The 13,022-nt window shown below is 49.0% G+C and overlaps 1 protein-coding gene across 1 annotated transcript in view; it reads right to left on the bottom strand.

Moving 5' to 3' along the window:
• Window positions 1–13,022, bottom strand: part of GLRA1 (glycine receptor alpha 1) — an 86,163-nt gene that overhangs the window by 50,071 nt on the left and 23,070 nt on the right. The window contains exon 2 of the mRNA XM_014581165.4: window positions 6,044–6,174. Within this exon, the coding sequence (XP_014436651.2) occupies window positions 6,044–6,174 (131 nt within the window). The remainder of the gene's footprint in view (window positions 1–6,043; window positions 6,175–13,022) is intronic.

The raw sequence follows: 13,022 nt of genomic DNA, 5'->3' as shown, positions 1-13,022 counted from the left end.
ACTGTCTAGGAATCATAGAATCCTAAAACTGGAAGGGACCTCACAAGTCATCGAGTCCAGTCTCCTGCCCTCACGGCAGGACCAAGCACCATCTAGATCATGCCTGATAGATGTCTGTCCAACCTGCTCTTCAATATCTCCAGTCAGGAGCGGCCCGAGGCCGGCTGCAGTAGCTGGCGCCCTAGGCGGGGCAGTGCAATCGGCACCCCTGCCTGCATGGCCGTCAATGGCCATGACGTCATCATTGTGCGCCCGGGCCAGCGGCGCCCTAGGTAGCTGCCTAGCTCGCCTAGGCTCACGGGCCGCTCCTGTCTCCAGTGATGAAGATTCCTCCATCTCCCTAGGTAATTTATTCCAGTGTTTCACCACCCTGACAGTTGGGAAGTTTTGCCTAATTTCCAACCTAAACCTCTCTGGCTGAAATTTAAGCCCATTGCTTCTTGTCCTATCCTTAGAAATTAAAGAGAACACATTTTCCTCTCCTTGTAACACCCTTTTAGGTACTTGAAAGCTGTTATCATGTCTCCTTTTTTCCAGACTAATTATAGATTGTAAAATATTATTTTTTTACAGTTGCCTTTGTTTTCCTTCTAATCTAAGCGCTGTTCCCGATAAGGTGCACACCTACTAAACCAGATTGTTTTTTAAATCTGTAAGGCCTTTTCCCTCAATTGTGGCTTTTTTGAGCATCTTGTAAGGTGTTTTTAAATGTTTCCCAATTATCATTCTTTCTTTTTCTGATTAAATTCTTTTTCACAGCTCATTTGATTCATAATTGGCTTTGTGAAATTGGACCTATTAAAGCCCCTAGTGCAGATATATTATTGGTCTGCACTTTATTCTGCTTGCACATTATACATGTGATCAAGTCATGTTCACTTGTAGCTAAGCTACCGTTAATTTGAGTACTATCAGGCTTTATGTGGTGGGAGAAGCCCTTATAAAGAATTCCCTTGAGTTGGCAGTAACACTTTTTGACAGCACAACTCGGCTGGCATCTGGAGAGCCATAATTTGTGTGGCTTGATGCACAAAAAGTTTAAGGGATCAGGTGCAATATACCACTGATCCTCCTCGATAAGGTTGCGAGGTTATGTGGAAACAAGATCTTCTCTGTTTAACAGTTCAGGCCTGATTCTGACTTGCATGAAGGTCCCTTTACACTGGTTGCACAGTGTAAATTGCGTTTACCTTTGCACGGCCAGAGCAGAGTAAAAGGGGCCTTTGTTTAAATGAGAATCAAGCCCTTAATTTACTCCAGCTGCTGCTTCTCCACTTGACATCACAGCACTCTGCCCATGCCATGGCAATGCATTGCCACAGCCAGAATGTCTCAGCCAGAGCAGTGTGAGTCCAGGTGAGCTGGGAGAAAGGGAGCACATAAAACCAACCTCACAGGCAGATGTGGTATTAAGTCAAATGCAGCTTGATTGCTTCAGCCTCTCCAAGGGAATCCCTGTCCTGCATTTACCAGCCGTGAATCTCAGTGATTATCCCAAGAGTAGGGCAGTGGTTCCCAACCGTTTTGATAGCAGGGACTGGCAAACCCATTCAGAAACTTTTGGTGGACTGGTAACGGTTTAGTTGCACATTTGCATATTCATTATGCAAATACTGTGTATGCAAATAAAATGTTGCTGGTCTGCCAAAAGTTCCGGCCTCCAGAGTCCCCCAGTGCCAGCCCTAACCCCTAGAGCCCTGCACTCCTCCACTACCCCCCAGTGCCAGCCACTGGTCCCAGAGTCCCCTGCATCCAACCCCCCCAGTGCCAGCCTTCTGCCCTCAGAGCCCCCCAGAATCCCCAGAGTCTGCCCCACCCCCTCACCTAGCCCTGCGCTGCCTCCCAGCCACCAGCTGAGCGCATCTGCTCCAGTCACGGCTGCTCTAAGGCTGGAGGAGGGGCGGATATCATGGACCCCCAGTGCGGTTCCCTGGGGCCTCTAACCTGATCCTCAGTAATACCGATAAACGCCGGGACGCTCATAGCCACGAAGGCTCTACTCCCTGGTCCTGAACACACCGCCCGTAACAGAAAGGACACGGGGCAGCTGCCCACCACGCAGCCCCACCGGCAGGGCCACGTGGCCACCGGCGGAGTGGGAACCAGGGCTGTGGTGAGGCTGTCTCATTAGGGCAGCCTGCAGTGCCACTCACCATGGGCGAGTGGGAGGAGAATTTTTAGTGTGTGCGCAGGTGCACATCTTATAAGGAACGGCGCTCCCCAGTGGGCGTGGCTAATTAGCAGTTGTGGGTGTGGCAGGGCCAGAGTGCCACAGCCCGGCAGGCAGGGGTTCATGGCCGGCCACCGGTCCGCAAACCAGTGGTTGGGAACCCCTACAGTAGGTGGTGCCCCTCCCTGTGGTTTAGTACTGCACCGATAGCTGGGTATGCATTGGACCCAATAGCCTCACCAGGCCTAGCATAAAGTGGGAGGTGGCCCAGAAGGGGTGGGGCCTCAGGCAGAATGGGCGGGGCTGGGGTTAACCTCCCTGAGGCGGCCTCATCGCTCTCCGGAGCACATTGCCCTCAGCTCTGCTTGGATTGTGCTAGGTGGCGCTCCGGTGCCATTTAAAGGGCCTGCGGCTCTGCCCACGGCCACGGCCACAGTAGCAGTCGTGACTAGGAGCACTGGGCCCTTTTCAGGACCATCCTTAGGATTTATGGGGCCCTTCCCGGCACTATGAAACCGGTGCCCCGATGCCCGATGGCAGCTGGCGGGGGAGGCGACATTTTAGCCACGGGCTGTTATAATCTTCAGCCACACTCTGAGGAAATATTTTAAAGCAAATATTAAGCCAAGGTCGCGTTCACCCACAGAGTCAATTCAGCAACTGGCAGGATAGACCTAGGGTTGGCAACTGCCTGTTAAGTGGCTTCCTCACCACTCGAATGGCTCTTTCCCAGGTTCGGTGCCCGCGAAGAGCTCTGGCCGGCGCTGTCACTTTTGAGTTAACTAGATTCTCTCTGGAGAAAACTGAGCCACAGAGCAGGGATAGGAAGAGGTGGGTGGGTGGGTGGACATTAAGACCCAGGGGGCCCCCACATTTTCAGGTGTCCTACGCAGCTCTGTATTCTGCAGACACGTAAGGATGGCTCTGGCCATTTTGAATCACTGGGCCATGCAGAAATTGCCCCTTTTACGCCCTGTCAGCGGGCCTGGACTGAGGGCTTATGAGGAAGGTGCGGCTACGCTGCTGGTGCCATCTTGTAGATCAGCTGAGTGACGAAGGTCCTGACCGCTCTGCGCCATTGGGGAAGTCCATGGCACCATTCACAATAGCATGCGCACACTTCACCATGCCTTTGTAATGCCTCCCTCCCCCCATCGAACCTGTCTCTCAGCCCCACAGTGCACATGGGGAGCTAAGATGGCCACCCATGTGATAAACAATGTGAGTCCTGTGGTCAGTCTATATTGTCCTGCTCCTTTTGCTGCTCCACTTCTCTGCCCGCTAACCCGTCTGTGTTGGGATTTCACAGAATTATAGGACTGGAAGGGGCCTCCAGAGGTCATCAGTTCGAGTCCTCTGCCCTCACGGCAGGACCAAGCACCATTTAGTCCACCCCTGACAATTTTAGTGTAATTTGCCAAGCCCCTGTGTATCTTCCAAAAGCTCTTTTAAAAAAATCATCTGCTGACGTAATCTACGTCACTTCAGCTATATAAATAGCGTAGCAGAAGTCGACATACTTACTGGGGTGTCTTGCATGTGGTAAGGTCAGTGGGGACTGCTCTCTCATCAATGCCAACTACTCTTCTTGTTCTGGTGGAGTACTGGCATTAATGGGAGAGTGCTCAGGGATTGATTTATTGTGTCTAAGCAGACATGATAAATGGACCACTGGTGGATCGATTACTGCAGTGTCGATCCTCGGTGGAATGGAGACAAACCCAGAGGCAGTTTTTCTTATTTCCCTGATGTGGAATTTCTCCCTTCCTCACCAAAACAATAAGTGCCTCACCCCAGGTGGCTGAGGCCTAGGAGAGGAGAGATGAAGCTTTACGTCACTGATGTCTTTTCTCTTTATAAAAACATGGTGACTTTAGTGGCTGCAATTGTGTATGCTACAGAGCTAGAAACGTTGACTTTATCCCCTTGGAAAGGGAGCTTCCCTATGGACCCAGCTGTCACTCCTTGCCCTAGAAAACCCCAGGCTGCTGGGTTTTCAAGCTGCCACGTTGTCATGTGTAGAAAACGATTTGAAGTCCTTTTTAGACATATTTAGGGCTCCCTCGGAGCCTTGTTCAGACAGACGCTCTGGGCATGTCTGCACCACAAAAAACACCCACAGCAGCGCCGCGTCTCAGAGCTTAGGTCAATTAACTCAGTCTGGAGGAGCATGTGCAACGGGGCTAAAACTGTAGCATAGACATTCCTGTTCAGGCTGGACAGACACCCACCCGCCTTGCTGGATTTCAGCACCTGGGCTCTGCAGCAAGCTTGAATGTCAACCCTGCAAGCCTCACGAGCCTGAGTCAGTTGACCTGAGCTCTGAGATTCATGACGGGGGGGTATTTCTGGAGCCTAGTCCTGTCCTCTGTAACCAAGGCCCCTGGCTTCACAAGAGGTGGAATGTGAAAAAAATAATCCCAGTGAATGTTTTTAAAGATCTATAATATTTTTGTAATGTGACAGATCTGACATGTGTGATGCTTGACATGAATAAGGAAGAAGTGGGGACTAAAGACTTCTGTCAGCACTTATTTGGGACAACCAATGTCACTCTCTTACAGCTTCCCCACCGTTTATGAAATACAATGGTAATTTCATCCCCATTCACCATATATATTCCAACACCACAGTTTACAACCTTTGTATAAAGAGACACCGTTCTGTTCCAGGATCCCCTGCTTCCATCAGTTTGGCATCCAGACAGGTCCCCTTTCTTGTTTCATAATATGGGGATGGGCAGTTTGGTTATAATCCCACGAGCCAAAGTATTAATATTTTGCTCCCCGAGACCATCTCTGCAATTTCAATGGGATGTTATTTTCACCTTTGTGCGCTACCTTTACTGTGTTTCTGGTTGTACGGTCATTATATTTCACCCCAGAAACAATTGCATTTCAGTTGCAAATGAACTGATTCCAATATAACGGTGTGATAACAAATGAGTAAAGAACGTTTGGAAGGTCCCAAAGGATGGAAGATGTTGTACACTGTGACAGGGTCAGGCCAGAGGGGTCCAAGAGAGTGAGAAGGGAGGTATGTTAGCCTTAGATTGAGTAAATTTCTGTTCCCAGTATAAACGGGCAGGGGCTAGTCCAGAACCAGTGGGAACTTGCTGGAATCAATCAGGGCAATTAAGTACCTGGAGCTAATTAAATGGGCTTCCAGAGTCAAGTGAGCTAAGGCTAGTTGGAACACCTGGGGCCAATTAAAGAACCAGTTGAGACGGGTTAAAAAGAGCTTCCCTGTTGTTAGTTATCACGTGGGGAGCTGAGAGGAAAGAGGGAGCGCTGCAGAGGACCTAGGAGGAGCAAGTACAAGCAGGTACCAGGAGGAAGAGCCAGAGGTTAGGAAGGTGCTGGGGAAGGTGTGGGGAAGTAGCCCAGGGTTTTGTAGCCGTCTCGCAACTCGTGTTGGAGACATTTACTGACAGCTGCTTTTACAGGACTCTGAACTGGAACCCAGAGTAGATGGGCATGGGTCCTGCCCGCCAGGCGCTCCCCATTTTCCACTCAGGGAAAAGACTGGCTGGGGAAAAGAAAGGGGTTTATCCAGTGCTGTGTCATCTGGGATGGGGGTCCACTAGAACTGTGGAGTTTGGTTTCCCTCTGTACCTCATGCTGCCCAATGACGAGAGCAGTTCGACAAATAGCAAGCTGATGCCCTAGGTGTGGTTCCTAAATTGAGGGCTATTGTGAGCCTCTGAGGCAAGCAATCTGCCTGAAAGTGCAGAACCCACCAAGTTTGAGTGGGAGCTTTATCACGATACATATGAAGTCCGTGTAGTTCCTTTCCAACCAGGAAGACATTCATGGGGTGGCATGTAAACAGTGTCCCGAAGCAAACAAAATAAAATAGCTGGCTGGTGCCTACCTTTAAAATTTGGTCTGATTCTGGCATCGTAGCCTGAGGTTCTGCCCATCAACTTATCCAGGAAATCCGATGGGGACATGGGCTTCGGAGCAGACCGAGCTGCCGCTTCAGCTTCTTTGGATGCCGCCAAGCTGCGTGATTGAAAAGAAAGGAAAGGTTTAATTTGTAGCTGTTGTAGAGACTGTATCCCATGCGGTGCAGGGCTGGGGATCTGAAGGCAGAGCAGCCAGCGCCTTGTTTCCATTGCTAGAGGGGCTAGGTAGCTCTGTGGGTTCTTAATGAGACTGGTCTCTGCTAATTTGTTTGCCAAGCCCAAACATCTCAGAATATAGAATCCCAAGTACCAGCGAGATGACGAATGAACTAAATCCGTTTGCTAATATCGGTACAGACCCCTGGCGTCTGACTAAATCAGAAGTGTGAACTGCAGCACCAAACCCCAGTGGGAAAACACACTCGGAGATTAGCCTAGATTTATTACAGGCCACCAATTACCACGTACGTACATCGCAAATAGCAAAGGAGCACGTACAGAGCTCTGACTTTCTCCTTTTCAAAGTGTGTGGGGGGGGGGGAGATTGGAACTGCACAGGTCTCATTGGCTTTAATGGTGTCACATGGCTTCATAGTTCATGCAGCACTCTGGGGGAAAGCATTGTGTTTTCTTCCATACTTTCTGGCCAATGCAGATGAAGTTATCTGCAATGCAGGGTTCTGAGTTGGGAGACAGCCTCAGGGTCTTTGTGGCTGGGAGCACAGCAGAGTGCAACCCTAGAATGATACTCCTCGCAAGATAGGGCTGGCTCTGAGGGTGGGAGAGGCAAGGATATCAGTCATCTTGGCATCTAAGGCCAGGTCTATATTTAAGGAGACAGTCGACTTAAGACACGCAATGCCAGCTACAAGAATAGTGTAGCTGGAGTTGATGTTCCTTATGTTGAATTTCCATTGTGGGAAGTTGATGGGAGAAACTCTTTTGTTTTCTCCCCTTACTCCTTGAGCCTTTGTGGAATACTGGAGTTGATGGGGGCGCCATCAGCAGTTGATTGACTGGGTCCTTACTAGACCTGCTAAATCAAACCCCGGAAGATTGAACTCCAGAGCATTGATCTCCAGGTAAGAATAGACAAGGGCCAAGTGGCTTGAAGGCTTAAGTAGAGTTATCTGGTGTGTAGACCTTGGGTGAAGCCACTTACAGACACCTTGGTGACTTCCTGGGTGGAGTAAGCAAAGTGATCGGTTGTCCCATAAGGTGTGAAATTTACCTCTGAAAAGATCATCCAGGCCTAGGCACCAGCTAACTCCACTTCAGCCTTCAAGAGCTGTAAACCACTGAAATCTCACTGAAGCCTACAGAGTAGGGCTTACATGAGGCCTAGCCCTGGTTATTGCCAGCCATGCAGGGACGAATTTCACCTAGAGAGACTAAACCTTTGAATCTCCATTTTCAGTTTTGCAATAAGATGTAATTTCCAAGCCAGAAATGAGCTAATATTTCATCCTAGATGCTGCCATAATGGGCCCTGCATTGCCATGCACAGTACAGCTTTGAGTTCTGCCTTTTGATGTCTGTTTTCATGGCAGTGGGGAGGGAATGCAGTGCGCCCGGCTGGCCCTGATGTGGGAAGTGCTGCAAGTACATCAGAGAATCCTGCTTCCCTAGCTTGTGGAACCTATTGCTTTCTAAAGGAGACAAGACACAGAGCAGGAGCCGTGTTAGTTTGCATCTGCAAAAATAACGCGTTGTCCTGTGGCACCTTAGAGACTAGCAGATTTACTTGGACATCAGCGTATATGGGTAAAAAACCCCACTCTGCCAGATGGTTTCACAAAAGCTTGTACCCAGAACAATTTGTCCATCTTTAAGATGCCGCAGGACTCCTCGTTGTACCAACATGCAACTGCAATGCACCCAAGTACAGCTCTGGGTCTGGTTTTTGTGCTGACCCTTTGCCCAGAGCTGAATGGGACCCCTTAGCCGTGCTTTTTCTGTGCCAGTACGCACCGGTACGGCGTACCGGCACCTTTTTTTTGGAACACTTGCGCTGCGTCGTTTTCCCTCGGCACAGCCCCCAGCCTGACTGACTCCTTCTGCGGGAACAGCGAGATGAAACTCAATGTAGGATGTTTTCATAGATTAATTCTTTAAAATCAAAGTAATAAACGGCCTATACAAATGTCTTGTTTTGATTTTTTTATTTCAACAATTTTTATTTATTGCAACATGATGATAAAAGTTTATCACAAATTCAGTAGAAAAGGGTTTAGGGGACGCAGTAAGAAGACGGGTGGGAGAGGCGTTTTTCAAATTTACTTTCCTGAAGAAATGAGTACTGGCACCTTTTTTTTTTTTTTAAACACAAAAAAGCACTGCCCCTTAATAAGAACAATGGGGAGGTAAGGCACTTCCCACTTACTGGATTGTTCCAGAGAGAGGTACCCTGAGCGGGAGGCCATTGCTACTGGTCTGATGGAGGTAAAAGATTGTGCTAGTCGCAGTGTCCTGTGCTAATCTGTCTGTTTTCCAAGGGCAGGCCATAGACAGGCGTTGGGAGCTGCTGACACTTTTTAGTTTATTATTTTGTTTATAGGAGGAGCATGATTTTTCTCGATACTCAGGAGGCCTCCTTCACATTTACTCAAACGGAGTGAGGGTAATTCACCCGTGAAACAATCGAGGGCGGAGTTTCAGGAGGGCAGGGGGCAGCAGCCATGTGTGCCGGGCCGGGGTTTGCTTTTCACCCCGTTCCCTAGACTATTAGGGAGCGAGGGGAAAGTGCTTGCATTCCGTGATTTACCCCTCTGCCCCTCCCTTCACTAGCCAGGTGTGAGAGGCACGCACAAAATGCAAGTACTTTCCCCTCGCTCCCTGATAGTCCGGGGAATGGGATGAAAAGCTAGTCATGGCCCGGTGGGCGTGGCTGGCGCCCTTCCTCCCGCCCTTCCAAAACTCCTTGGAAACAATTGACCACGGGTCACGGTGGGTTCCACATCACAGGTAATTTTGAAATCAAGTTGGGACGTTTTTCGGAAAGGTCTGCTGTAGTTCAAACAGAATGAAATCGGGGATGTGCGAACGCCCGTGTCCTTGCAGGAGGTCACACGACACTAGAGCAGGGGTTCCCGACCTCTTGAAGCACAAGGTCTCTTTTTGAATTTAAGTGCAATCCAGGATCTACCTCAAACCCAAATCCCCTGTCCCAGCCTCCTTCCTGCCCCTTCTCCGAGGCCCTGGCCCTGCTCACTCCATCCTCCCTCCCTCCCCCATTCTCCCTGCCTTTCACCACGCAGGGGCTGAGGGTTGGGGCGCAGGCTCTGGTCTTGGGCCAAGGGATTTGGAGTGTGAGAGGGACTCTGAGCTGAGCGTGGGTTAGGGGCTTGGGGTGTAGGAGGGGTTTCATGACTGGAGCAGGGGTTAGGAGCTGGCTCCTGCTGGACACTGCTGACCTCAGATGGCTCATAGGTGGTGGTGCAGTGGGGCTAAGGCGCCCTGGCCCTGCACCGCTCCCAAAAGCAGCTGGCAAACTCCTTCCATCCCAAGCCCTGTTGTGCTCCCCCCACTCTGCTCTGTGGAGACAGGCTACAGGGGTTGGAGAGGGAGCACCCTGACATCAGCACCCTCCTCTCCTTCCCCTGCCCTGCACGGAAAGCAGGAGGCTCCTTGGGAGGGGCAGCTCTAAGGCAAAGGGCAGGAGAAGTGCAGCAGTGGGAGGAAGGGCAGCTGAAATACTGGCACCTAACAGCCTCGTGGCCAAACCCGTCAGGATCCCGTCAGAGGTGCCAAGATCGACCCGTAGATCCCGATCGACTGGTTGGTGACCACTGCCCTAGAAGATCACAATGGTCCCTCCTGGCCCTAGACTCTCCGAAGTACTAGACGGGGCTTTTATTCTGATCTTTGATTGCCACTTGGAATGATGCCTAGGCGATTCAGTGGACATCAAGTCTCCCATTTCCTCCTGCTCGGTCATTGACATTAGCAGATGCTAATACTGATGATATGTTGGCTGCTGTCTTTGGTCTTACACTGGGGATTAGACCCAGGGCTTCTCCGATACTGCAGCTTGAATTAATGAGCCAAGTGCTGTTGATGGGAGCTGTCATAGACTCGGATCCTCTGAGGAGCAGTGGTGAAATGGTTACCACAAACACAAGCTGTGGACCGTTAGCTCCAAAACAGAAATGCTTAGACTGGCATGGTACCAGGTTAATATACTATCACTAGCCAATAGCCCGTCATAAGACGGGATTTTCAGGTCTCTCCTCCACATCCGTCTCTCTCTCTCTCTCTCTCTCTCTCCTTTGCCTACTGCCTGCCCCTCCCCTCTCTCTCAGCTCTCACTTGGGGGACTGCGGAGCCCAAATGTCCGCTTGCTCCTGCGAGGCGGCCCGGCTGAGTGGCACAGAAGTCAGCCAAGCGCCACGGCGGGAGGCGAAGGGGGCGGGGCAGTAATGTTCATGGCCAAGAGGTGAGTCCTGGAGCCACTGTCACACCGCACTTCACTTCCCGGCATCCCCATGCTGCATGGGGAGCGTGGACCCCAAACAGCCGCTTGTGCTGCTTGCTCCCGTGCGGCGGCCCGGCTGAGTGGTGCAGAAGTCAGCCGAGATCCACAGCGGGAGGCAACAGCACTGCCCAGAGGGAACAGCCAGCATTTCAGCATTACAGAGTCACAGACATTGGGCTACTATATATGGGTATGTCTACACTACCACCCTAGTTCGAACGAGGGTGGTTAATGTAGTTATACGAACTTGCAAATGAAGCCACGAGGAGTACAGGTAGTTCGGAATAGGAAGCCTAATCCGAACTACGTAGTTCGTGCCGCGTGTAGCCGTGGGCACGGAGTCCGAACTAGCGGACATTTAAAAATGGTGGCGCCCGGCAACATGCAAATGAAGCCCGGGAAATTCAAATCCCGGGCTTCATTTGCAAGTTCGTATGACTACATTAACCACCCTAGTTCGAACTAGGGTGGTAGTGTAGACATACCCTAAATGATTACCCAGAAAAAATGAGGTTTACTAGCATCTAAAACAATGTGATATAGATCCTGACGGGTCAGAGGTCGCTAGTGATTTAAGATGCACGTCATATGTCTGTGTATAGGGGGAGATAGCATAGCAAAGATTAACGTCTCTAATAGCTGGCAAATAATTAAGAGCAGTGTTTCAGTTTCTAGGCCCTTAACCTTCCTAAACACAATGTCTGATCTCCCTAAGGTTATGAATGGAATAATTTTCTGCAAATTGCGATGGCAGGGTTTTTTTCCCCCCTTAAATTTGTTTTTGTTCTATTTCAGCAGTAAAGATGCTAGTTTGCCAATGCGGGAGAGGATTTATGACCAGAAATGATCTGGAATATGAAATTAGGAGTTGTTTACCCACTGTGTTCCTTTACAGCTTCTATAGATTAAGCCTCTCTCAATCTAAATCTAACCCGGGCTAATCTGCACCCACACATTTTACAATAGACTGTCTAGTTTTTATATATTTCAGACTAAATTGTCTGATTTGGGTTCCCATGTTGGAGCTAGAAAATTGTCCGACCCCAGACCAACGTGTCCGATAATGGGATGGTTGGCTTTAAAAACCCCTGTACCCTTGATTTGCAAACTCAGTAGAAAATGTTTGTTTGGAACGGGTGATCAATTCTGGCTAATACATCTGCATTCAAAGAGAGCCTCGGCATGGAAATTAGTCTGGAGAAAAAAAATTTCAATTAAGCAGCAAATGGGTTGGTAACGAAAGAATCCTGCCATTTCAGCACAGAGGTGCCAGCTAGTGCAATAAACTGATTTCTTCTCATTAACTGTGGGCTTTGGGGAGAATACAGGGAGAAAAATGCAATACAAATCTAATAGGGTTTTTTAAGTATAAAAAGATTATTAAAAAACCCCCCTTCTAGTTCCATTGGAATTTACTTGAAAAATGAGAGGCTGGAGCAGAGAGATTGTACACACAGGAAAACCCAGTGCTTCTAAAACAGCCTTGGTTGCGGATATGTACAGAAGAAGGCTTTAATCTTGCAAAAGAATGACCACCCTAGCTTTTAAGTGTTGCAGTTATTCAGATCCATTTGCTGTAAGCCACAAATGAAACAAGTTGTCTGGTCTCAGCTCACAATGCAAAATATCTTTTCTACCGCTCATTGTAATCAGTCATGTTCAAAATCGACTAACAGTTTGCTGAATCTAATAAGAATTCTGAGAAATCACTTAATTTGGCTAGAAACCTCGCTGGCCTTGATTCCCCTAGTATCTGAGCACCTTCCTCCTGGTGCACTTTGCAAACATTAATTCATACAGTGGGCAGGGAGGGGACATGCAAATAGACTTGTTATGGATGAGATAACGTGGGGGAGATAATACCTTTTATTGGGCCAATTTCTGCTGGTGAAAGAGACAATCTTTTGAGCTACACAGAGCCTTTCTATGCCTCCTTCCTTTGCAAGCAATATCACGGCTGGTATTTGAAAGGGAATTTAAGGCTGTTAAGTCTATTGAATTTCAATGGGATTTGGATATCTAGCTTCCTTAGGCTCCTTTTAAACTACGCCCAGCCTCTCAAGATAAGGAAATTGAAGCAGAGGGCACTCTAATGATTTGACCGAGGTCAAAGAGTGAGTCACTGGCAGAGGTGGGAAGAGAACCCAGAAACCTTTCTCAGTCCCTTGATCTAGCCACTGGGAAATGGGCGTTCTTGTTTAATACATGTTGAAATGGATGACTTTGCATAAGATCTAAAATATACACTGTGGCCTGATGAATTTGAAATGCATGTACAGATCCATGTCAGGAACCAAAATGATTTGCTTCTGCAGAAGAAAGAGGCATAAGGATGAAAACGACATAACGGTCTTCTGTGTTGTAACTACTGATGGTGCTTTGTGGTAAAGAGGGTCAAGAAAGGAGTCTAGATAAGATCCCGGGCCCAAGCAACGGAGGATAAATCTTGCTTGGCTTCCAGCTACTTGAAC

Source organism: Pelodiscus sinensis, chromosome 16 (assembly GCF_052426305.1).
Source record: "Pelodiscus sinensis isolate ZL-2025 chromosome 16, ASM5242630v1, whole genome shotgun sequence".
Lineage (NCBI taxonomy): Eukaryota > Metazoa > Chordata > Testudines > Trionychidae > Pelodiscus > Pelodiscus sinensis.
This window is presented reverse-complemented; position numbering and strand designations above follow the sequence as displayed.